The 24,133-nt window shown below is 36.9% G+C and overlaps 1 protein-coding gene across 5 annotated transcripts in view; it reads left to right on the forward strand.

Moving 5' to 3' along the window:
• Nucleotides 1–24,133, forward strand: part of N4BP2 (NEDD4 binding protein 2) — a 61,972-nt gene that overhangs the window by 29,617 nt on the left and 8,222 nt on the right. For 2 of the 5 annotated variants that reach the window (XM_075499960.1, XM_075499959.1), the window contains exons 4-16: nt 2,991–3,330; nt 5,194–6,409; nt 7,250–7,374; nt 8,578–8,666; nt 10,526–10,602; nt 12,419–12,574; nt 13,742–16,059; nt 17,475–17,560; nt 18,293–18,335; nt 19,398–19,642; nt 21,065–21,183; nt 22,525–22,663; nt 22,745–22,954. In XM_075499960.1, coding sequence (XP_075356075.1) covers nt 3,114–3,330; nt 5,194–6,409; nt 7,250–7,374; nt 8,578–8,666; nt 10,526–10,602; nt 12,419–12,574; nt 13,742–16,059; nt 17,475–17,560; nt 18,293–18,335; nt 19,398–19,642; nt 21,065–21,183; nt 22,525–22,663; nt 22,745–22,954 — 5,040 coding nt within the window. In that variant the 5' untranslated portion in view covers nt 2,991–3,113. Of the gene's footprint in view, nt 1–310; nt 511–2,990; nt 3,331–5,193; nt 6,410–7,249; nt 7,375–8,577; nt 8,667–10,525; nt 10,603–12,418; nt 12,575–13,741; nt 16,060–17,474; nt 17,561–18,292; nt 18,336–19,397; nt 19,643–21,064; nt 21,184–22,524; nt 22,664–22,744; nt 22,955–24,133 lie in introns of those variants that run through there. The other 3 variants (XM_075499961.1, XM_075499963.1, XM_075499962.1) reach the window with 3 other exon arrangements.

Here is a 24,133-nt window from a genome sequence, read left to right on the forward strand (position 1 = left end):
TCAGTGTGTTCAGAGCAGCCCTGCTCTTCTAAATCATTATGTTATTACAACTCCATTTTCATCTTGAGGGAAAAAAAACCCTCATCCACAGCAAACTACAGACTGATTCACATTATGTTATCCAAAACCACTGAATACAGCTGACCTGCAAGTCTGGCTATTGGGTTATTCAAAATTATTTCCTCTTTCGTAGACAACTAATTTTCAAAAAGAGAAACTTTAATATCTGAAAAGGCAAGTCCCTAGATAAAATAATCTGTAAAGTTCAGGGAACGCTCTTAAAAGCAAGTGAAAATTATTCCTTTCAGTTGAGCGTGTTAGTGTTATCTCTTATGTAGTATAGTACAGTGTGCTTTGTATGTGTGCAGGCATCTATTTTTATATACTTTTATTGTGCTTGGTAATATCAACAGAAGATATCGCCCAGGAATCGGTCCAGGAATTTCATTGAAAATATTGTGGTAAACAAAGGAGATTCTGTCAAAATATCTGTCTGCGATACTGGCCATGGTAAATACCGTATTTAAATGAAATCCTGGGCAATGCTGATCTATCTTTTTGATAGGTTTAACAATTTCTACAATTTTACTAAGACTTTAGATGGAGACATGGGACAAAATGTGGATCTGTGCATTGCCTTAGCATATATGGATGTGTAGTGGGAGTCACCAATGTTTTGACCTGGGTGTAAGTTCTGAGGTAACCGGTGTCGTTTTCCCTTCTGCCTCCTTTTCCCTTCTGCCTCCTTTTCCCTTCTGCCTCCTTTTCCCTTCTGCCTCCTTTTCCCTTCTGCCTCCTTTTCCCTTCTTTGATTAATTGTGATAAACAGTTTAGGCCTCAATAATCCTGAAGCAACGCAGTGTAAATTTGCTGATTGAGATTCACATAGACTGAAGTGTGTGGCTTCCTAAGGTCATTAGAGTAAGGCATCCTAATACATAGCGGGATATACAGCCTAATGCAGGACATACACTGGGAAGGGAATATCCTATAGTGAAGTAAGGCAATCGATTGTTAAAAGTCCTAGCTACAGAGCATGTTTTTCAAGCAGCAGGTCCTTACAGGGTTGACCATTATAAGAGAGTTGGATTAAAACATTGACAACACTTGGAGTGTTCTGCTTAGTCTCTTGGTGCTCAGTAAGGTCAAGGTGCGTGAATACCCTTCTCCTTTGCAGGGTCTTTTCTTTGTCACTGAACCTGTTTTAGTGAGGAACAGTCACATTTTTTAACACTGACACATTGTGTGAAGTTAGGTCTCAACCTATTTTACTGGTTGGAGAATGAATCAATTAGAAATATGAGTCTGAAAAATATGACTTGTTGTAACTTTTAAAAATTGTTCTGCTTGAGTACTTTTTTGTGACAGTAAAGAATGGTGTAAGGATGGCTAATCAGAGAGGTGAACCAAAAAAAGTGTAATGAAAGAACGAGCTGCAATTGTCCCAGCTCAGTCTGGCTAACTAGCATCTTCCACTGTTGTTTCTCCTTTATTTTTGGAAGTCTGCCTCTTCCTTTTCCTGTGTATTGTTTTCCTTGTTGTGCATTTCAGACTTCCTTGATCTCTTCATTGTTTCAGACATCTGTCTCGTTTGTCTATCTAAGGTCCATATACATATGGTAGAAACTCCTGGGATCCTGGAGTTGTTCATTTTTCTTACATAAATTTCTATGACTTGGGAGGGAATGTAACAGTCCACGCTCTTCTAAATGATACTTCTCTTGGTTGCTGGAAGAGATGGCTAGAGAATAATGGAGAAGTGCTGTCCAAATCTGGCACTGATCTGACATTGTCATTTGCGTGCTAATGATCCAGGGAGGGAAGGACTAAGTGAACTTGGAAGTGCTGCCATTGATTTATCTGCACGTGTTGAATTGGTCATCACTGGCAAAATAATCTTTATGTAGACACAGGTATTTTATGGCCTACTCAGTAACTGTTATCACTAAATAGCGACGACTTGCTGTAACTAACTTCAGATTCTCAGCCTTACCAAGATTTGCTAGTCTTCTGAATAATTATTTGTAAAAATTATAAATTAGTTTATTATGAGCATCACTAGAACACAACAGAGCTTCGATGTTATTTTGATATAAAGAAAAAAGTGAGATCATGCCATACTCTGTGCTTTTACTTCAGTTAATGATTGCTTTCCTTTTCTATACAAGGTTAATGCAGTAACTGCAGTTATTATAGATGCCATAATGTTTTAACTAGGTGTAGTCAAAGGCTTTATGGCAGAAGTGGGAGGGTTGGGGGATGGACCCAAGCCTCTTCTTGCTTTATGGCTTATAAAGTTGTAAAATGTTTTTAACAATTAAAAAAACCCCACACAGGCTGAGGTTGGAAGGCACTTCTGGATGTCATCTGGTTCAACCCACCTGCTCAAGCAGGGTTACCTGAAGCAGGTTGCTCAGGGCCATGTTCGGTCAGGTTTTGAGAATCTGTATGGTTGGAGACTCCACAACCTCTCTGGGCAACCTATGCCAGTGTTTGAACATTGAAGAACCCCAGCTGTTTACTCTTAAAAAATTGGGGGCCAGGAGGGGGGAAGTCATGAAGGACTGCTGGAAGATTTTGAGATGTCTGTTATGTTTTCCAGTACTTTTGTAAGAGGAGCAAAATTTCTGAATTTTAACACAATGTAAGCGTTCCATAATGTTAACTGGTCATCAGTAGGTGTTAGCAGATGAATATTTGTGAACTGGCTGCCTTGCATTGCTTCCTTTACTTTTCTGGATTTTTCTTTTAAAATCCATTTTATTTGTTCTCTCTTCCAGACGCAGATTCAGTATCTAGTTAGTTGGAAAATAAGGCTGCTATTTAGCTGTCAGCCATTTGAAAAAAAGAAAGGCAGTCTTATAGAAAATGCTTTCCTGGATCCTTTGGGTTTGGGTTTTTTTTTTTATCTTTTAGCTACCTATATAGGAGACATGGAAATGTGACTGTGTATTTTCTTAAAATTTCTCTGTTCTTTTTTTTTTTTCCAGGTCTGCTATTTCTGTTATGCGTATCCCAGTTATGAGAGGGTTTTTTGTGATTTCCGGGCTTGGTGCTGTCAGCCTCATGTGAACAAACTAAAACGAAAAGCAAGCTGATTCTTAGAAAATAAAATGCCGCGGAGAAGGAAAGCTGGTGGGAGTCCTTCTCGGAAGAATGGCAATTCTGACAGAACTGCTGTTGTTGTATCCCAAGGGGACCCAAGCTGCTCCATGTCACCAGCAGTGCATAGTGTCAATAAAGAAGAGCTCTTCAACAGTATGTCAGAAATGTTTTCTGACCTAGATCCTAGTGTGGTTTATATGGTCCTGTCTGAATGTGATTTTAAAGGTAAATAATGTACAGTTGGCATTACAAGTTTTGTTCCATATGCAGACAGCTCTTAACTAGGGCAACTCCAGAAAAGTTGGTGTGGGTGTTGCAAGCGTATTTGTGAGTTTAGCTTTTAATGAGTAGGTGAGTCATAATATTTTGAAATTTTGTAGCTCTTTCCATGCAAGATTCTCCAAGTTTGACAATGCTTCTGTGAGGCTGGTAATTTGCAGTAGCAGTGTGCTCCATGAATGGAGGTACAGTTTAAGTGGCTTGTTCTGTGACAGAGAGCAGGCGGTGAGGAGAATCTGTTTTTTCCAATTAGTTTCTGTGCCGTATCTCCTAGATGCATAAACTGTTTCTGCAGGAGGGGTATTTTATGTTCTAGATCACAATTTTTTGAGACAATGGTACACCATATGTGGTCCTGGCAGCATTTGCTTTTCCTTAAATACTTGATTCGAGCTTTTGTTTTACTTTCTATTTTGCACTGTCATCTTGTCATCTCCACTGAGGATTAGTTTTTGCAGGATAAATTCTGTTTGTCATGTTGAATTCTCTGCAGCCTCGCTTGGACTGTGTTTCTCCCCCTGTATTCTGCCAAGCTACATACCCACCTCTCCTGACAGACTATTTTCATGTCTGTGCCCAGTCCTTCCCATGCTTTTGTGGTTTTGAAATTCTTCTGTATACAAGTTCATTTGCTTATAATAAAAGTAACAGATGAGATGCTGGATAGCAACATCTCAGGAGTTTTTTGGCAGGGGAATAAGTCATATGTGGAGCATTTTAATCAATCTGTATTCATATGATCAGATGTGATTAGCTGAGATTTTTTCTGACTACTTGCAAAGAAGGCAGACTTTGGCCTGGTTTTATATGTATGAAACCTAGGTAGCCATTAAAAGGACTGCTTTTATTGCCGTTTTTACCTTACCTAAATTGTTTAGGTTTATAACTTAATAGCTCACTCATGTTTGTTGCTATGATTGTTATTCCTTTTAAAATTGAAATTGATGGAATTACTGATTCATGCTTTGAACTCTTAATAAGATTTATCAAAATAACAGATTTATCTAGAAGCTTATTGGAGAATTCATTAAACACGCTGAGTTCATTATTCTGTTGTACTATTAACAATAGTTTAAAAATTGAAAGATTAGCATCTTTTCATATGAGTAATAATAAGTTGCTCTCATATAGTAGAGAAGATGGAAGGACAAGGAAGATATTATTTAACATGTGTGCAGGAAGAGTTGCACTTCCACAGACTTAAGACTTTTTGTTACACTGTCTTTCAGGAAAATAGGAGCTTAGCTTTAGAGCTCAGATGATACTTGTGCCAGGTTTTCATTTTGTTCATGTTGATCACAGTCAACCTATACTCCATTTAGTGGCTTTACAAAGAATTAATGCAGATACTGGATTTTTCAGGCTATATTAGGTATGACATTTTCCATTGGGCCTAGCCGTAATGAACGTATTTTGCATACTTCTATCTCTTTAGTCCTCAGTAGTGTTTTTTGGTTCATTTTACACTATTTCGCCTATATGGGATAGGTTAGAAATAAGTATCCATTTAAACACTCAGTTTTGATTTTTTTCCCCCCAGTTAATGATTTTTAGACACTATTTCCTTAGTAATTTTTATGCTTATTAGGTTATTATTTTGCAATATGTCTGTATTGAGTTCTGCCTTTACCTCTAATGAGAAACAGACCAAGGGAGTTGTAGAAGGTGTGTTAAAAGATGAATTGGTGAACTGTCTTTTGGCTGTCTCCTTACTTGTGATAAATACTCCTTCAAGTAAAAAAATCACATTCACATCAGCTTGTGTATGTCCAGTTGACCATGCTTTATTCTCTTTACCTTATTCAACAGTAGAAAATGCTATGGATTATCTGCTAGAGCTGTCCACCCACGCCAAAGGAGTAGCATCTTCAAAAACCTTGGGTTTTGATTCAGTAGAATCATCACTAGTTCTTGTTAATCAGCAAAGATCTGTTGCAAATGAAAGAATGGGGGAAAGTACTGCAGAACAAAGTAATTCTGAAGAAGGAAAAGAAAAGGTCCTATCACCTGATGTGCAGCTGAGTGAAGAACTGGATTCTTTAATAGAAAACGCCTTTCAGAGATACAGCTTGAGTGATGAATTGCCTCATTCTGCACATGACCAAATAGTACATACGCACTCTGTGGAACACGATGGCTTTAATGAATTTCCTGGGTGGGAAAAATCTGATTCAGGTTGCAATGTCCTACTTTTTCCACAGCAAATAGGGACAAATAATGAGGTTTTAGAAAACTTCTGCTCTTCTCAGCCACCAGTGAGTCAGCTGAGCATCCAGACAAGCTCACCAGCTGCATCAGACACTTTTGCACAGACATTGGAAGATTCTGATTTGTCAGAAATAAGTGTTCAACATGATTTAGCTTCAGAAGTCTATAAACAATTGAATGGAGAAATATCATGTGGAAATTCTGAGCAGACACAAGATACTGTTATGGATCAAGAAAGTGTGACTGCTGCTTCTGGTGGGTCTTCCCAAAGAGCTCTGGAACTTGGAGTAGCTGTCACTGGAAATCCTAATTCAGGGTGCCTGGACCAACACGAAGAGGTAGTGACTGCCTTTAACAGCCACCAGAGCACTTCTCTTCCAGAGGCCTGTGTCTCTCTTGAAACATCCAGTTTCAAAGCATCCAAACCTGCAGATTTTCAGCAAACTCAGCAGGGTTATAACTTAAATTTTTCTACACCGTCATGTCAGCCTCAACAACACTGGAATCTCATGGCTCCCGTGTTTTATCCATGCAGTGGAAGTCACAGCTTTGTAACTCCTGGGCAGTGGAGACCCGTTTCAGACTATAGGACTTTGGAAAAAGGACTTTTTTTTTCCTCTCCAGTGGTCTCAAATGCCTGGGATAGCAACCCTTCTCTGAAGGTATGGGGAAATCAAGATAGAAACTCAAAATTGAACCTCTCGCAAGCACAGCAGCCACCTGTTTGTCACATGATGAGAAAAAAGATGCACCTTATAGGTCAAGTACTTGTTCTTCTCAGAGGTGTTCCAGGATCAGGAAAATCATATTTGGCAAGGTAGAACATCTATATTGTGAGCTTCTAAAAGAAATTGCTTAATTGTGTACAGGATTTAGTGCAGGCAGAGACAATTTTCTGGTATTTGTAAAGATGCTTATACCCTAACTGCCAGCTATGTGGTACATGCAGCATGATGAGTAGTAATAATTGCAGAGAGCTGAGTTGCTTGCAGCTCCTTGACCTCTAATGGAAATTGAAATAGGAGGGGTTAGCTTTAACTTCTGTCTGTCACTGGCCAAAGGAGTTTATGTCAGCAGAGGATCATTACAGTAGTATTAGGTCTGCTGTGTTCTTCCAGTCCCTGTTCATTTTGGGTGTTTCCTTCCAATAACATGGATGGAAATATGCCAGCTCTTTATAGGCAGAAATTCTCCTTCCACTGCCGGAATTCTTTTGTGTAAGTAGTACACGTGCAGCTTCTTGGGTTGAATTCTTGATTTCTTTTCTGACTCTCCAAAAGTCTAGATTGAGCGCATACTCCTTTGGCTGGCACCTGAAATATTTGGCGCAATTAAGACTGCATGTGTATTTGTCACTGTGAAAGTATGTCACTAGATGTAGATGGAAAAATACCTCCCTTGTTGTTTTAAAATGAGACTTGTAGGGAACCTCTGTCACCTCTTTCCCCTAGATATCCTCAGCCTTTGGAAACAGGGCGAAATTGTTATAGATAATTTCTGCCTGGAGGATGATTTTATTCCCTTACCTAAATTTGCTGCTTCCATTCCAAATAATCTTGGTTTTGTGCAAGAGACTAAATACATGTATGTATGGTATCAGATATCAGGGCTGGGGAGGAGAAGGCGGAAAAGCTATTTACTTCTTGATCTTTCACAGGACTTTGCTTGAGGATAACCCAGGTGGAATCATTCTTAGTACTGATGATTACTTTTATAAACATGGACAATACCATTATGATCCCGATTGCTTAGAGGAAGCACATGACTGGAACAGGAAACGAGGTGAGAAATAAATAAGGGATTAGCTTGCTTGTTTACAGTTCGATGCTTGTGTGCTGTTTAAAAAGCTGCCTGTCTTGTAATGCCTGTGTCACAGGACAAGCATTTATCCCATCACAGAAGTATTTTTTAATATATGTGTGGAAAAAGAATATGAGCACAAACTCCAAAGTCATCTGTCCATTGTGTGTTTTGCAATTAAAAATGCCAGTGTCTTTGTCAAAAGATTGTTTTGTCCTCAGATTTCACCATGGTATGTATTTTGGGTTGTGTGTCCCATTTCTGGAATGGTGATCTGTACCATCACCCAGAAATATTTCTTCTGAGATGAGCCATTATATATGCATATGCAATAAGTAATGAGGATGTTGATACAAATAACACTTACACAGATATTTTCCTGCTCTTGATTATTTTTTTCTCTTGAGAACTAAATTGTTGGCAAATTTAAAACAAAATTATAAGAGCAAGACAGAATAAATGTGGGTGTTTTTCCCCCATAATCATTGTATTTTTTGATAGTGGCTCCCACTAAGCTCACCACAGAACAACTCTCTTTAAGCTTTTATTTGCTAAATTTGAACCATGATCACTTTTCTACTGTCAAATTTCTAACTAGTGGAGAAATGGGTTAATAAGAAATGTGTGATTCAATTATAACTTTGATTGTTCAGACGCATTGTAACATAGCTACAAAAACATGGTGCTGTTTCTCAAAGCTAGTGATTCTAAACATTTCATTACTGTGTATTTAAATTACAATAATTCTTTTGATTTTTCATATTTTATACAGTTTACAGAGTGGACTAATCTTAAGACTGTTATAAAGCCAAGAATTTTGTATGCAACAAAGAAGTCCACTTTAAGGTGATCATGTAGTTTTTTTTAGTTTAATTTAATGATTGATTTGTCATCTTGGTGCATTTTACATCTGCATTTTCATTCCTTGATTATCATACATACGCTAATTCAAAAGAATAATGCTATATCTCAGTAGCTTTACATGTGAGGGGGGGATTTCTAAAATAAAAGAGGGCCTTGAAACAGATGACGCTGTGGCAAGAGTTCTTTACACAGTGGTTAATCATCATGGATTATCTACTTTTAAATATTACACATTTAGATAATTACTATAAATATTATGTGTCCACCCTATTATAATGGAATTAACTATATCACATTCTTTTGTACACATGTGTCTTTCAGCCAAAGAAGCATTTGAAATGAGAATCTCTCCTATAATAATCGACAACACAAACATACAAGCATGGGAGATGAAGCCTTATGTTACTTTGGTTAGTATTACAATTTGATCCATGTGAAAAGGGATTATTGACCAACATGGCAACAACATATGTTTTAAAATGAGATGTCTTTCTCAGTCTAGCTGTTATTCCACAAGGAAGTCTGGAGTGAAAATAAAGTGTTACATGGAATCATATTACCCAGTGTCATATTCTGTGCACGTCTGAGTATTGACCTGGCCTAGTTTCCAAGTGACAAAGCCAGCTGCTTTGCACTTGGGAGCAAAAATAAATGTTGTTGAGGAATCTGAATTCTGTTCCTCTTTTGTATGATCAGTAAAATTATAAGCTACTCTTAAAATATAATCAGCACTAATTAATAAGAGCGATGTTTGATGCTCCATGAAACTTGAAAACTCAATCTTAGTTTCGTCCTAAATATGACATAGAGGGAGATACCAGCTGACCAGTTAGACGGCTAGAGTTATCAAATGTTGCTAGCTTGCTTGAAGTTATGCAGATTTACTTAATAATTTTTATTGAAGTGATGTAATCAAAATAATGCACCTGCACTATTTTATGTTGGTAGTATAGTGCTTTTTATTTAGTGACTAAAAGTGACCAGCTTTTATTTAGTACTAAGTAAATATAATCTACATTTAACTTCCAAAGTTACGTTTAATGATTTAAATAACTTGGTGAACTCTGTTATAGGTTTCTCATACTCCAGTTTGCTGGAGCTTCTCACCTTTTCACTTAATTGTTTCTAAATGGGCATCAGCACTTTTAGACTCTAGCTCTTATTTTGCTGTTGATCATTTGTCATTTTGGTTGGTAGTTTGCATAATTTTTTTACGCTTACAGAACTGCATTATTTTATAAAATTGGCTCTGATTAACAGAAATAATATATTGGAAGAAATATTATAAAGTAGATCTGGGATTTCTCCTACCATGGTATAGAAACATATCAGAGAGTGTAGTATGTAGAACTGACAGCTTTTGAGCAGATACTCTACATATGCTGCATGTGGTAATGGATTAGTGAACAGTGGGACCTGATCGTTTTTATTAATAATACACAGATCGTGTATTAATAAATGTGTATTAATAAACATGTATTAATAAACGCACAGATCGTTTTATTAATATTTTTTATTTTATTATCCTTACATTTATTAACAATTGTCAGATTAACAGTTCTTTCATAAATTAAGTCCTTGATTTTGCTGTATACTGAAATAAAGAGACAACTAAAGTTCTTCCAGGAAGTGCAGGGTTTGGTAAGGTGATAAGAATTTTTTCTGAAAACGGGAACAGGGAGAAATGGCACAATACTCACAGTGTTTCTCCTGATTAGACTTTGGGCTCCTTTTCTGTCATGATGAGACTAGACCATATAAGGACCATTTACTTACAGCCTGCTCAAGTTTCCCATATGGCAGGAAGGCTGTCCACAATAGCTGCGTTAATGTAACTGTATTGCTTGTTTTGGAACTGGCTTGCATCTGGTCAGCTCTGAATGTAAGCAGTGAGCTTCTCTCCGTCTTGGAGAGGCTGTGTAGACATGTGCATACTATACCTGGAAAGAGGAGATGTTTTGCAGTTTTAACTCAGAGGAGGTAGAATATTTAAAGGGATGATATAAAATAGTGATTTTTTTTTTTTCTTTCCTGTGATCATGGCACACATTTAATTTTACAGTAAGAGATGCATATACATGTTTTTAAAAATCTCCATTTATATAATCAGAAGTGAAACACTGAACAAAAGTATGTTATTCCAAATGTTTAATTGGTTTCGAAAAATACAAAAAACTTCTTTAAAGCAGGCTATACATGTTGTATGCTTTTTAACAGAAATAAGAAATAGGTGATGTGCCTTGTTCTGTTTTATATCTGTTTTATTCAGGCTCAGCAGTTCAAATACAAAGTCATGTTCCGAGAACCAGACACTTGGTGGAAGTTTAAACCAAAAGAACTTGAAAGGTAAGAATGTAAAGGAAAAATTTATATTAGATTGTGTATCTTTCACAGTGTATGAACTATGATTTTTAAAAAGGTATTGCTTAGTACAGTGGCTGGTGAAGTAGCAAGATATCAGTCAAGATTTTTGCGATAATAAGTTTTTTAATATTTTTTTTCCTACAATATTAACTTTTGTGGGTTTTTATATGTATTATGAGAATTTTTTTTCTGTCACTTTAATTACATACAAAAGATACTATTAGCAATAGACATTATGTAATGTTTTCATGATTGCAATTCTTTTGCATTTAAGGTACAGTGACTGATCCTTTGGGTTCCTGAGGTTGCAAAAATGATGTCAGGTTGGGGCTGTTTTTGCATCCAGTGGGTCTGTTGCCTTACTTGAAATGTTTCTGCTGTCACTGAGTTTAAGGCAATCAGCACCTCATGGCCTGAGAGGAACAAACCCCTGTGCATCACCATTGTTGTTTACCTCTTCTTTAGCAGGACCTTCTACACAATTATAGAGCCAAAATAGGCAAGACATAAACCCTATGTAAGTGAATAATAAGGTAGCTAGAAAATTGGCTGGATGCCAGGTTCCAAGGGTATGACCAGTGGTTCAAAGTCCAAGAGGAGGCTGATGTATTCATCCTGGAGGGACTAGAGCCACTACTAACTATTTAATCTCCTTTTTATGACTCGGATGTTGGGACAGAGTGCACTCTCAGCAGATTTGCAGATGATACTGAATTAAGCAAGAGTAGTTTGTTCAGCCTTAAGAAGAGAATGTTAAGGAAGGATTGTATTGTTGTCTTCAGCTACCTTTTGGGAGGTTATAGAGAAGACTAAAAAGATCTCTTTTGAGAATTCTGCAGGGATAGGACAAAACAAAGATAAAGTTGGAGCATGGGAAATTTTGATTACATAAAAGAAAAAAAGCCCAAAACTTACTTTGAAAGGGTGGTCAGGCACTGAAAGAGGTTGCCCAGAGAGTTTGTAGACTTTCAGTCACTAGGGATATTTGGAATTGGACAAGACAAAGCTCTGTGCAACCTGATCTAACTGTACCTCCTCTGAGGAGGTTGGACTATGTGACCTCCAGAGGTCCCTTTCAACGTAAATTATTTTGTGATTTCATAATATCTGTTGTCATCTGAATTTGCATGCTTAGCTTAAGGTTGGCCACTTTTCAAGTGAGGTAAGGAAGATTATTTTCTTTCCTAAAATAGAATTTAAACATTTTCTCCTGTACCTTCAATTTCTGTTTTGCCATCCTTGGCAGGATTCACATATTCTAGGTGGAACTGCTGCAAAGCACGTTGCTAGTTGGTGTTTAAGAGAGTCAGTGAAAATTCCTAGCCAAAGGGTGTCCAGAATAATAGGTGAATAGGTTTTCCTCAAGGCTCAAAGAGTTCTTAGTTTAGTAAAACCAGAGAAGGAAGACTGAATTCAGAAATTTTCCGTACCCAGTTTGATATCCTGCATCACTGTCAGGATCTGATATGGTGTGTTTCTGATACTTATTTGAAGAAGATGCATTATTGGTACAGTTTTAGTATTAAGCAAAACATCCTGTTGCAGAACAGGGCCACCAGGTGGGGTGGAGAAGTCAAGTGGAGCCATGATTTGTCTGAGATTCCCTGTTTGGAATGCCTTAGTGCACTGATACAGAAAGAATTGCTGTTACACAGCTTTTGCCGTGGCCCCCTGAATTCCCTGGTTAGTCTTGCTGTAAACTTATTATCATTAAATTATTATTAAATTATTCTCTTCTGTCATTGTAATATACAAATCTGAAATGTTTCTTTTTCAAATTTTTTTTTTTAATTCATAGGCGAAACATTCATGGTGTATCTAAAGAAAAGATCAAAAGAATGTTGGAACAGTACGAACACTGCCTTACTGTTAGTTCAATATTGGATTCTTCAGTCCCAGACAAATCAGAAGTTGCTGGCTGGAGTGAAGATCCTTGTCAGGAGGAAAGTCATAGGTTAGATTCTTTTACTAGCTTTGTAGTTTCAAATAAAATGCTAAAAATTCAAACTTCTTAGCAATGGAACCTGGATAATGCTTTAATGCAGTGAGTGCATTAAAAAAATCAGTTAAATAATAAAAAGAACTACACCACATAGTTTTCTTAATTTTTAAGAATTTCAGGATTTCTAGAGATGAGCAGCCAAGGGATCTAGTCAACTTTCCGATGCTTTTTGAAAACTTCCCAGTATGGCTGTCTGTTACTTTTCAATAAGCCAATCTTGGTTGACTTTCTCTTGTCTTAGAAATGTGCTGTTGGATGTATGTTGTACATACAAAACACTTAAAATCTATAAAATGTTTTTCAGAAGAATGTAGTCCCAAATACAAGCAAATCACTATTTCTGAGTCCGTGTGTTGGTATTAGATGATGTCTTTGTGGTAGAAGGTGGATTCTTCGTGCAGTAGTAACAAGTTACCTACTTGCTCTTGAGTATATTTTAGACTTGTCTAGGTTTATGTTGGTTGTACACACAACTGTTTTGTAGTGGTTAATCTGAATAATGCTGTATATGCATTATAACAATGCATAGGAAATCAGATTTTATTGTAGTTATTATTTCATTCGGTTTTTGCATGCTTAATGTATTTGAAATGAAGTGGGCACTGATAATTAATGGAATGTAGTTGATTGTGAAAAATGGTATGACAAGAAATGGCATGTCCTCTCCTAGGTAACTTCTAGACTTTCTTTAGCATTGAGCCATCAGGAGAGAGCAACAGTCATTAAATAAAAGCATTATTTACCAGGTTTGCTGATCTGAAGGAGGAAATGTCTGGCAGCACAGTGCTTCAGTACATAACTGAATGCTGGGAATGGGGGAAAACAGACTCCTGAGAAAGCATTCTTAGCCCCATGCTGAAGTAAAAAGGGGATACTTACCAAGGAAAGTTCTGCTTTGCTTAGCTCCTTTTTTATAAAGGAGTGTTGAGGTTAGGGCTAAGTCATCTTAAATTTGTTTTCCTCTCACTAGAGTTCTCCAGCTGGATTATTAGTGTCCTAAAAGGTGGTTTCTGGTCTATAATTTGAAAATATTAAATATTTAGCCAAAATTTAAAATGTGGACAAGTGCTTAAAGAAGGTTTGAAATGGGTTTATCTTTCATTCCAATTTGTCTTTCAGAAAGAGAGGGGCACATTCTGATGTAAAGGAAGAAAAACCTTTTGCTTCTGATATGGAGCCTCTTGAATTAGCTGAAGATGAGAAAACTTTTCCCAGTACTTCTCTAACATTAGAAAGTAATTGTGATCCTGAATATTTTCAGAAAGAGGAAAAAGAAATGGAAAATAACTCAGTGGAACACAATTCTGAGAACAGCACTGTTCAAGATGACTCGGATGTTTATTTACCAGGTTGTGTAGAAAAAGAACTGCCCTTGGAGAAGAAAGAAGAAAAGGGAGAAAAAATAGAAAAAAATACTGAAACAGAAATGGAGGAGGTTGATGTGATCATGACTGAAGAGACTGTGTGCTTGCATACAGGAGGAGTTGAGGAACACAGTGATGACACAATTCTTGAAGTTCAAACTGAAGTTGAACAATCTGGTGAAATATGTATGGAACCAAAATCAACACAAAGTAGTAACATAGTGGAGCGAAGCAGTTCAGCTTTTGACATGTCAGGAAAACCAGAACTACTAAACTTTCTGGGTGACTGGCCTGTAGAACAAACAATGGGACAGAGAGTCAAAAGAGCTAGAAGACTAGAAAAATCTTCTTTGAAGAGCAATACGGAAGGTAAAACTCCCAGTCAGCAGCATCCTGAGTTAGGTAAAGAGCAAGCGGGCCTGCCTGGGACCTGTACTGTTGAAAAAGGACATGAGGAAGAAAATCTAGCCTCTAGCTGTTCCTCTGTTAGTTCAGATAAAGCCACACCGGAATTGCAAATGATAGGACATTGGCCTGTCTCAGGCTCATTAGAACAGAGACAACAAAGGTCAAGAAGAATGAGAAAGACAAGTCTAAATCAGTCTGATGAGGGTAAAAATACTGAAGGTGACATTAATAGAAATGCTCTTGAGACCGTAGACGTGCTTCGTGGGACACCTGTGAACACTGCAGAGCAACCGGATACAAAGAGTTTGCATATACACCAACCTGAAACAGTAGCTGAGAAAAAACCCCAGCAAAATAAGAGAATGAGAAAACATCACAAATTAGCCCTCACTTTTACAAACAACAATTTGCCCCATCCCAAAGAAGAGGAACACTTGTCTATGCTTAACGCAGCAGAAGAGAAACATGACACATGCTCATGTAGACAAAAAAGTAGCCATACACAGACTGACTCACAGGACTTTGCTCTCTTGTGGAGATTAGAAAAGAAAATGCTTTTTCCTGAGACTACCAAAGTATTGCATGGCAGACTAGATGGCTTCAAACCCAAAGACGTAGATAATGCCTCAGATTCTCAAGAAAAAATACCCTATCGAGTTACGTATGATAAAAGTACATTTGTGGAAGAAAGTGAACTTACCAATATTGATGAGTCTGAAAAGCTAAATATGCTATGTAAGCTCTTTGAGTCTGTTTCATTTGAAGCTCTGAAAGATCTGTATGAAAGATGTAACAAAGACATAGACTGGGCCACAGGTCTGCTGTTAGACTCTGATGAAAAGTTATGCGAAGATGTTGATACTGAATGCTTTCAAGTAAGAGAAGCTGAACCAGTTGTTGCAGACCTTGATTTCAAGGCAAGTACAAACTATGGTGAGAATCTCAAAGACTGCGAACAAATGCTGCAGTTAATTGGGGCTGGTGATATCTCTGAGCCTTCAGAAGACAAGAACTCATTACTCAGCATTGCAGAAAGTAGGGCTACCAAGGCAACTGTGACAGATGCTGATGTGTCTGACTTGTTGACTGCTACCTCACTGAATGATTTGGCAGAACTGAAAAATTCTGGAGATGCAGCCCCTAGAACTGATGCAGGCAGCTCAGCAGCAGGTATCATTGAGCCATCCGTTTCAGGAAAGCAGAAGATAGAGTCTGAGAGTCTTGTTGAAGAAACTATAAGCAAGCCATCAGTCTCACAACTTGATGCAGGTTTATGTATACCCATGACTTTGCCTCATGGTCCTAACACAACTTCTACCAATTTGAAATTTGAATTAAATAACAAAAGTGACAGTAACCTTTCAGAAAGCAATGCAGAGAGTTCTGAGGTGCCTGCTTTGTTACTGGAAATGGATCATGCACCTCTGATGGGTCCTAGGAATGATAAAGAACTGAAGACAGATAAAGAAACCCAGGGGAGTTCCAGAGAGATATGTGGTAAAGAAGAAATTGAAACTCCAAGCTGGGATGAAACTAAAGCGAAGATACAAAGCCCTATACCAGCATCACGTGCAGCCTTCAATATAGATTGCCTAGAACTAACGTTACCTCCTGAACTGGCACTCCAATTGAAAGAAATATTTGGGCCTGTTGGCATTGATGCAGGTATGGGCAGAATTATATCCATATTTTTATGAAAAAACTCAGTTTGGGTAAGAAAACCTTTCTTCCTTTGCCTGTGGTTTTTTTTCCCTTCATGCTTGATTTTTAGGGAACAGATTTGCACAATTCCTTGTGATACTGTTGTTTGCTTTTATTAATCCAAAAATGGAACTGAACTAAGCGTGGCAAAAAATATAAATGCAGTAGTGCTACCTTCTGCCTTTGTCTTTTTGTATATGCACGTACTTTAAAAGCATAAGAAAAATATATTGGCTTATTTGCTTTTTGAGCAACAGGCCTTTGAGCCTATATTCAAACTCTGAAGGGATATTAAGGTGATGAGGAAGATGCAAATTATGACTTGTTAGGAAAAAAGAAAGAAAAAAAGAAAGCTTTTAGGCATCAGCGAAATTGGGGAAGGAGAAGATGAATGGTTTAGAGAGAAGATAAAGTGCAGCTATACTTAAAAGATGAAAACAGACTAGTCTTGCTGAGAGACTATGATGAAGGAAGCCATAAGCAGCTTAAACATGCATCACAAGTTAAAGGCTGATGCAAAAAGGAAGAAAAGAAAACACAAGGAATATATAGCTTGCTTGTTTTCTCTCTTTTTTTTCTTTTCTCTTTTTTTCTCTCTTCTCTTGAAGATTACTTGATATGAAACCCTGGATACCTGTTTTATTGGTGGGTTTGACTGCTGGCCTCTTTGCCTTCCATGCCTACCTCCTCAAAAAAAAAAATTTGTTTTTGATAGCAGAAAGGTGTTTTATTGTGTCTGAATTTTTATTGCCCTGCCTTTTAATTTCATATGTATGTTCTTCTTGCCCTTTTATTTTTGAAAGGGTTGAGAAACAATATCAGAAAGATCTTTTAGGGAAAAGATGTATCGTTATGATACCATGATAATTCCTGCCATTTCCCTTAGAGTTAGAGGGGATACTTGGAGTTTGTTTCTCTGAGTTTGTGTGTTTGAAAGGAGGGATGTGACTGCTGTTGGGCAGTGGCAGGTATGTTGTGTTACATAAAAGCAGTTGCCTGTGGATTTCAATAAAATAAGGGGAATCACAGTTTCACGAATGAAACTGTGGTTGTAAATTAACAGTGGCTTTGTAGAAGAAGGTTCTGCTAGAAAAATGGAAAACAGGAGTCGTTCAGGTAGTCATATTTCAACAAGATACAATTAACGTTAACTTGTTTTTTCCTATCCTGAGTTTTTGAACACCAGATAATGAATTCTGTGTGGAATGCTTTTTTTTTTTTTTTTTTTTAGCTTGGCAGTTGCTGAAGTTTTTTTCAGGAATGACAGTTTGTGCAGAATCTCCAGAATTCAAATTAATAAGTCTAGGGTACTGTACTTTAATTGTTCAGATAAGTTTTTATTAAATGCTTTAATGAATATATTTTCTTTCTTCGATAAGGATCACTAACTGTTGAGGATTGTGTGGTTCACATTGATCTGAATTTGGCAAGAGTGATTCATGAAAAATGGAAAGAATCTATTCTGGTTAGTGGATTTCTTGCTTATGATATGGTATGGCATGCTTGCGCTTTGTCAGACCATTTGTCTCCTTATGTGTTGGTCTATATCTGTAAGGTGTAAGTATCTTTGTGAGAACAATGATAAAATACAATAGTAGTTTGTAAAATATGTGGAGTATATCAGCATATCATAATCATCAGAGCTGTTGAAACATGGTTTAAGAGATGAAGAAACTGCATGTAATGAGTGCCCCATCACAAAACCAAGATTCTTAAAAAAGAAGGATCATAATGCACAGTTTCACTACAAGATTGATCAAAAATTCCACTGGCCAAAAATCATTACTGGCTTTTTGACATGTAAGAAGAGTTCTTTCATGTGTAATTATGTATACAAAACATCTCCATGTACATTAATTGAAAAAAGTATCTAATCTCCGTTCCTTCATAGACTTAGGAAACTTGGAATGCTTTCTGGCAAAATTTTTGTTTGGTTTATTTAGGTAAGGTTATGAAATCTTAGCAGTGGGGCATGTTCCTCTAGTTTGATGTGTTTTTGGAAAGATAGTTCTATCTTTTAAACTTCATGTTGTAATTATTTTTTTTTTCTTAAATGTATTTCTTTTAAGATACCTTTTGAGAAATACTGTGAGACATTATTTTGAAGCTGGTTTACTTAGAAGATAACACTTGCGAAGTTTCACTGCAAAATTTATAGCTAACTTATAACATTCATGGTTTTACTATTTTTATTTAGAAGCGTCAGAGGAGAGATGAATCATGTATGTTGTCTGCAGAAGGTATGCTATGTATTTATCCTAATTGTAAAAATACTTAATTCTCATTATAAAAATATTTAATTCTTTGAAACTTCGGTAAGGTTGCAAATATTCTGTCTTTTGAAAAATGATGGATTCATTTATTAAGCTAAGTTTTTATTTATTGCCCTTGGTTCCATTTACCATTTTCTTACAGAGGTGTGGGGGGAAGGAAGTAGTTCATTATAAGCAGAACGACTAGTCCCAGGTAGATGCAAGCAAAAAGCATATAATTTTGTGTACTTCAGCAAACTTAAAGAGAAGCTCTGGCTGGATCAAACAGCTGTTTGGTAGGACTTCTGTAATCTCTGTGGCAAGAAAAGGTGCAGCCAGAGAATTACTAGCAGTGTAAGATTTCTGCAGGTGAGGGAAGGAGGTCAGGAATACAACATTCACACGTTGTTGTCCTTGTCAGAAGAACTGATTGTAGCAGGAGGATGTATGTCCTCATTCAAAAAGTTTTACAATCTCTAGCAGTCTAGTTCTCATTCAGCTGCCAGAAGAAATGTCCCTCTACAGCAGAACCCCACTGCTCTTGCATGGGACCTGGGTGAAGACTTGGATTGCAGTGTGGGTGCAAACTCTCCACTCTCCAATGACCAAACAGTGCTGTTTGCATTAACTTATAGAAGTGTAAAACCAGATTGTTAAGCATCTGTCCTTAAGTTGTAGAGGAAAGGCAGATAAACATGTAAACACATGAGTCAATAATTCTTCTACAAAAGCAAACAAACCTCCCCACGTAACGTATGTGCAAGGTAGTTTACAGCTGTAAGATATGCCTTGGCACTTGAAAATTTGGTGAGGGAGTCTGATGGTTTGCTTTTGTTTTACAAAATAGATAAAGATGATCAGACAGTCTTGGAAAATAGAAGTGAGGAAGGTGAAAACAATGTGTTGTTTTCTGTTTTAGTATTAATGATACTGTTTTAACAAAACCTAAACCACCTAGGTTGAAAAACTTAGCTTAATTATTTTGGCTTTGCTTGTATAAATAAGCTAATAATTGTTTTATTTGTCACCTCATTTTTATTGCTTTTGAAGGTCCTACTGTGATTCAGCAGATAGATACAGATGACTCAGGAATGCTGTTATCTCCGAATGCAGACAGTAAAATACAGAAGAAAAAAATGAGCTGGGTTTCAGGCTTGTCTAATGAGATACAGACTAAAAAACCAACAACATCAGACGTTTTTCCTTTTATGGATCACTGGAATGCTCAGATTCAGAAAGTTTCTCTCAGACAAATAATTTCTGAAGAAATAGCTATGCAGGAGAAACAGGACCTGGTATGAATAGCACCAGTTTTTTAAGCAGTTTAAATACGTTACTATTAATGAAGCAGAATATCTGGTGACTCATCTTTGTGCTGCTGATTACAGCCTGAATTCGTCAGACAAGTGCATGCCAATTAGTATTGTTGATTACTGTGATACAGGAGTTTGCTTGTGGTAGATATTTCTGTTTTAGAAATATAAATCTCATTTTAAAATGTAATATTTTGATTGTTCCACAAACAGATCATGGTGCATTTCACTATACAGGTTAGCATTTGTGTTTGGTTGAATTTTTTTTTGATTGCTCACCTAAAACCAAACATCAGTGTGATTTCCCACACTTTTTATTGGGAAAGCAGTACAGAAAAAGTTCTTAATTAGCTCCATGCCTTGTCTGTTTAGAAGTGGATTGACTTGACTTTAATAGTTTTTTGTAAGGAGAACCCACAACATTCCTAACAGATGAGACATTACAAGAAGTAGTTGAGGTTAATCTCAAACAGGTTGCTGTACCCACTTGTCAGAAAAGAGTAATTTTTGAAAAGATTTTTATTAATTCTGTACCTTCCACGCAGTTCCCATGCTGTGTCTGGCTGGCGTGTGCATAATACTGCCCTCTACTGCCCAGCAGTTGTTCAGAACGGGCATGTTTATTTGTAATTGTCTCTGATAAGTAGCTGTCCTAAAAAAGAGGAGCTTTGTTTCTACTGGTATAGCAAGTTCGATGGATTAGCCTGTACTTTGAAAGAATGGCTTGTGGATTTTTTTTCTTTGAGCTGCATGTATGTGGCTTACTGATGATAAGAACGGTGATGCCCGCAGCTTTATTTTCAATTTGGATTCATGAAGCTTGGCTTTGTTTTGACCACTTTTTTTTTTAAATCTGAGTATTGGAATGATCAGTCCGATTTATTCTGGGCTCTACTTATGTTTTCTTCTCAGCATGACTTCACAAATATGAATATTTATTACAGTGCAGCTTCAGATACACCAAAACAAAATTGTTTATGCTGTTTAATAATAAAATGTTGTTTCAACCCCAGGCCCTCAATATAGAGTATAGAGAGGTGGACTTTGCACAAGCTTAGCATTGGACTAGATAGACTAGCAGGCAATGTATTCCAAAACTTAAATTCCTCCTAAAAAATCTTCGTTTTGCTTTGTCCAAGTTGTGAGGGAGCTCCAGCTGAGTCACTTCAAATGACTGCAGAGTACTGCAGTGGTGTATAATACAAGTCACCTGCCCCTTCTTTATTCTCATCAAATCAGGGGGGCAGGCTGATATTGGCATGTTGTCATTGCTGTGGGTGCATAACTACTAAGTAGATATTTTTTAAAATCTTAACAAATAACAGAAAAGTTGGATTGGCTCCGCTGTTACTATATTTTGTATAATCAAGAACTTGTAATATTTTTCCTTTGTCTTCTGGGTAGAATCGTGTTCCTTCTATGGCTAGAAAAGACTGTGCCGCTAAACTAAAGGAGAAGCAACTTTTTGAGATGTTTCCAACTATTAATCAAAATTTCTTAATGGATGTCTTCAAGGACAACAAGTAAGAAATCTTTAAAGCTCTTTGTAAAGATGGTACTCAGTAACACACTCTAGTGCACAGCTACTGTCTTAAATATTAAGAGTTAAGATACTGCTAAAGAATGGCTTTTTCCAGATTAGTACACTTTTTGTAGATCTAAATAAAGGCAAAACTAGCTGGTCTTGAAAGCAAAAAGGGCATTAAAAACTCTATGTGTAGACTTGTTTCTCTCATTGGGGGAGGAACGTCTCTGGCTATTGACATCTGACTGACTGTCAGTGGAACTGTGTATTTCCTCTAGAGCTGAGGTTTAAATCAAGTGGGAAAAATTAGTGGGGGTGGTAACAGCGGGTTCACAGAAAATGTCATCTGCCCAAGAGGAAAACTACCATCACCTGATGTTAACTGTGAGTACTTTCCTGGTTACTACAGTAGCTCTGAAGGAATGAGCAATCTCTCCATCTCTTCCTGCTGACATTCTCTTTCTCTTTTCTGCATTATATTTCTGGGGAATGTGGCTACCTTCTTAAATCCAAGTTCCTGAGAACTGAACTTTTTTCCAGAGAAACTTCTTTTTTCATCCTTGGCCAACTGAATATCTGTCTCTGCATATGGGTTTGCATGCCTACTTGTCAGTCTTTCTGCTTGTCCAGCTTGTTACCAAAGCCTTTCCTTGTGGGATGTTTAAAATAAGTCCTTCATCCATCTCTACAGCTCAAACATTTCGCCATCTCTTGTTTTTCACATTCTAAATTCTCTTCATAGTGTTGCCTTTCCCAAAATCTATCTTTACTTTTGATCAGTCTTCCTCTTGTCTGCTTACTGAACAGCAAGAAGAATAAAGAAGAAAGAGAGCTTATTAGAAATCTGATGGCAACTGATGTCCTATTCTTATTTCATTAAATTTAATAACAAAGCTTGACTGGAAATACAAGGATTTTCCTGCATAATGGTTTCAGAAAACTGAGCTAGTTTTAAACTAGTTTGTACTATCTAACCCTGACCAGAGAAGATTTAAGATGAAGTAACTTTTCCAGCCCAAAAAGCAGTATTTACTTCTAAACTAATGCCTGTTTGATTAAGGTAGGATGCAATTTACTTTAGTATTTCATTGTCCTTTTAATATTCAAGTGCCCTTCAGTTATGTTTCAATCAACCAAGACTGCATGTGTGTTGATGCCAGTAATGCAGTACAGTGAGTCTGCAAGCCTTTTTGTAATAAGGTGGAAAATTCCATTCCAGTGCTTTATTTCCATTGTCATCTATTTCTGTAACAATATCAAGGTTTGTAATATGCATTTTAATAAATGTAGCAGTTATTAATGTATTTGTAAAGTCACAGATTTTACTTATCCTTTACAGCTACTCTTTAGAACAAACTGAACAGTTTCTGAACTGTGTTCTGGAGGCAGATCCTGTAAAAACAGTTATAGCTCAAGAAAGTGTTCAGCAAAATGAAATTGTTTCTTCCTACAGTGCTGCAAAGAACCGGGAGAAGAAGGTATTTTTATTTTCTTTTAAATAGTAGTTACAAGCACATCCAAAGCTATGTTAATGAAAACACCCCACAACGCATACTTAGCTTCAACATTGCAAATTCCTACAGGCAAAAAAAAATAAGGAAGAGGATGATCCTTTGAATGAAATATTTCAAGAATTTGAGTATCCACAATATGATGATTTAAGAGCAGAAGCTTTTTGTCACCAGCAAAAGAGACAGGAGTGTTTGAAAAAGGCTGGGGAGGCCTATCGCATGGGTATGAAGCCTGTGGCAGCATTTTATGCACATCAGGTAAATGTAAACATTGTACTTTTTGCCTGAATTTAGAGAGGTACTTAAATACTGAATTGGAAGTGATAAGAAAAACATTGTGCCTACTAGAGTTGATAAATTCACTCAATTACTGTTCCCTGTATAAGTGTTATATTGAGAATCACCTTACAAGTAAACTCCCTTTCACTAGTAATGATACTAATACAGGACGCTAACATAACCAAATTCAGTGCAAGACCTCATGAAAGATAATATTTGGTGCTTAATCACACATGCTCATTTTCTCATAGATCTCACTCTTGCATCCACATACTTGTAAGCACCAAGATTTGTGTCTGTGTGGTCTGGCCAGGTTCACTCATAGACTGCAACAAACATCAGTTTTCAAATCCTCTGTATGTCCCTTGGGTTCATCTTAATTGGTGATGAACTGTGTTTAGACACATCTTTAGTACTTTTTAGGAGTCAGACAAGTATTCAGATGTGATCTTTTGCCTCAGAATCTTGCTTGCTTCACACTCCATAAATCTTGGGCAAGATTGCTGCCTGCTGTCTTTGCTTCCTCATTCTGACTACCTTTATGGCTACAGCCTGTCTCGGGTTGGGATAAACATGGTGTGGTATGCCATGATTTGCTATCCGTCTGATTTTGGAGTGTAGATCTGCTGATCAGTCTTTTGTGCTCTGGCCTTGGAGCACAGGCTCTCTGGTCTTGATTCAAGCACATTTCTTGGTAATATCAGTTTGATTACTGTTGATCATATTATTAATTATAAGTATCAACTGTTCTTGTAACCGTTCCTGTACACTGGTTTCTCAGTGCCTTCACATGAGACCCTTCCATTCACACTTCATTCAGACCACTCTTTTAAGAATTCTGTTACAAATATCTTCAAAGGCTGTAGCTTTTCCCTGATCTAACCGCATATAAAAATTCAGTAAGAATTCACATTATAGAAGCATTTAATTCTAAACTGTGAATTACATTATGACAGAACAAAAATGTAATAATGAATCACTTGAATTTGCTTATTATCTTAAAAAAGCTGTCATGCAATTATTATAATGTATGACTCTAAATGTTTAGATGGTTACTATGCATGTAGGAAATATTGATTATCGGTCTTTATAATGAACTCTTTATGTTCTTTTTTTATGTATTCTTGAAGTTTGGAGAGATTCTAAACAAAGGTCTGC

Source organism: Mycteria americana, chromosome 4 (genome assembly GCF_035582795.1).
Source record: "Mycteria americana isolate JAX WOST 10 ecotype Jacksonville Zoo and Gardens chromosome 4, USCA_MyAme_1.0, whole genome shotgun sequence".
Lineage (NCBI taxonomy): Eukaryota > Metazoa > Chordata > Aves > Ciconiiformes > Ciconiidae > Mycteria > Mycteria americana.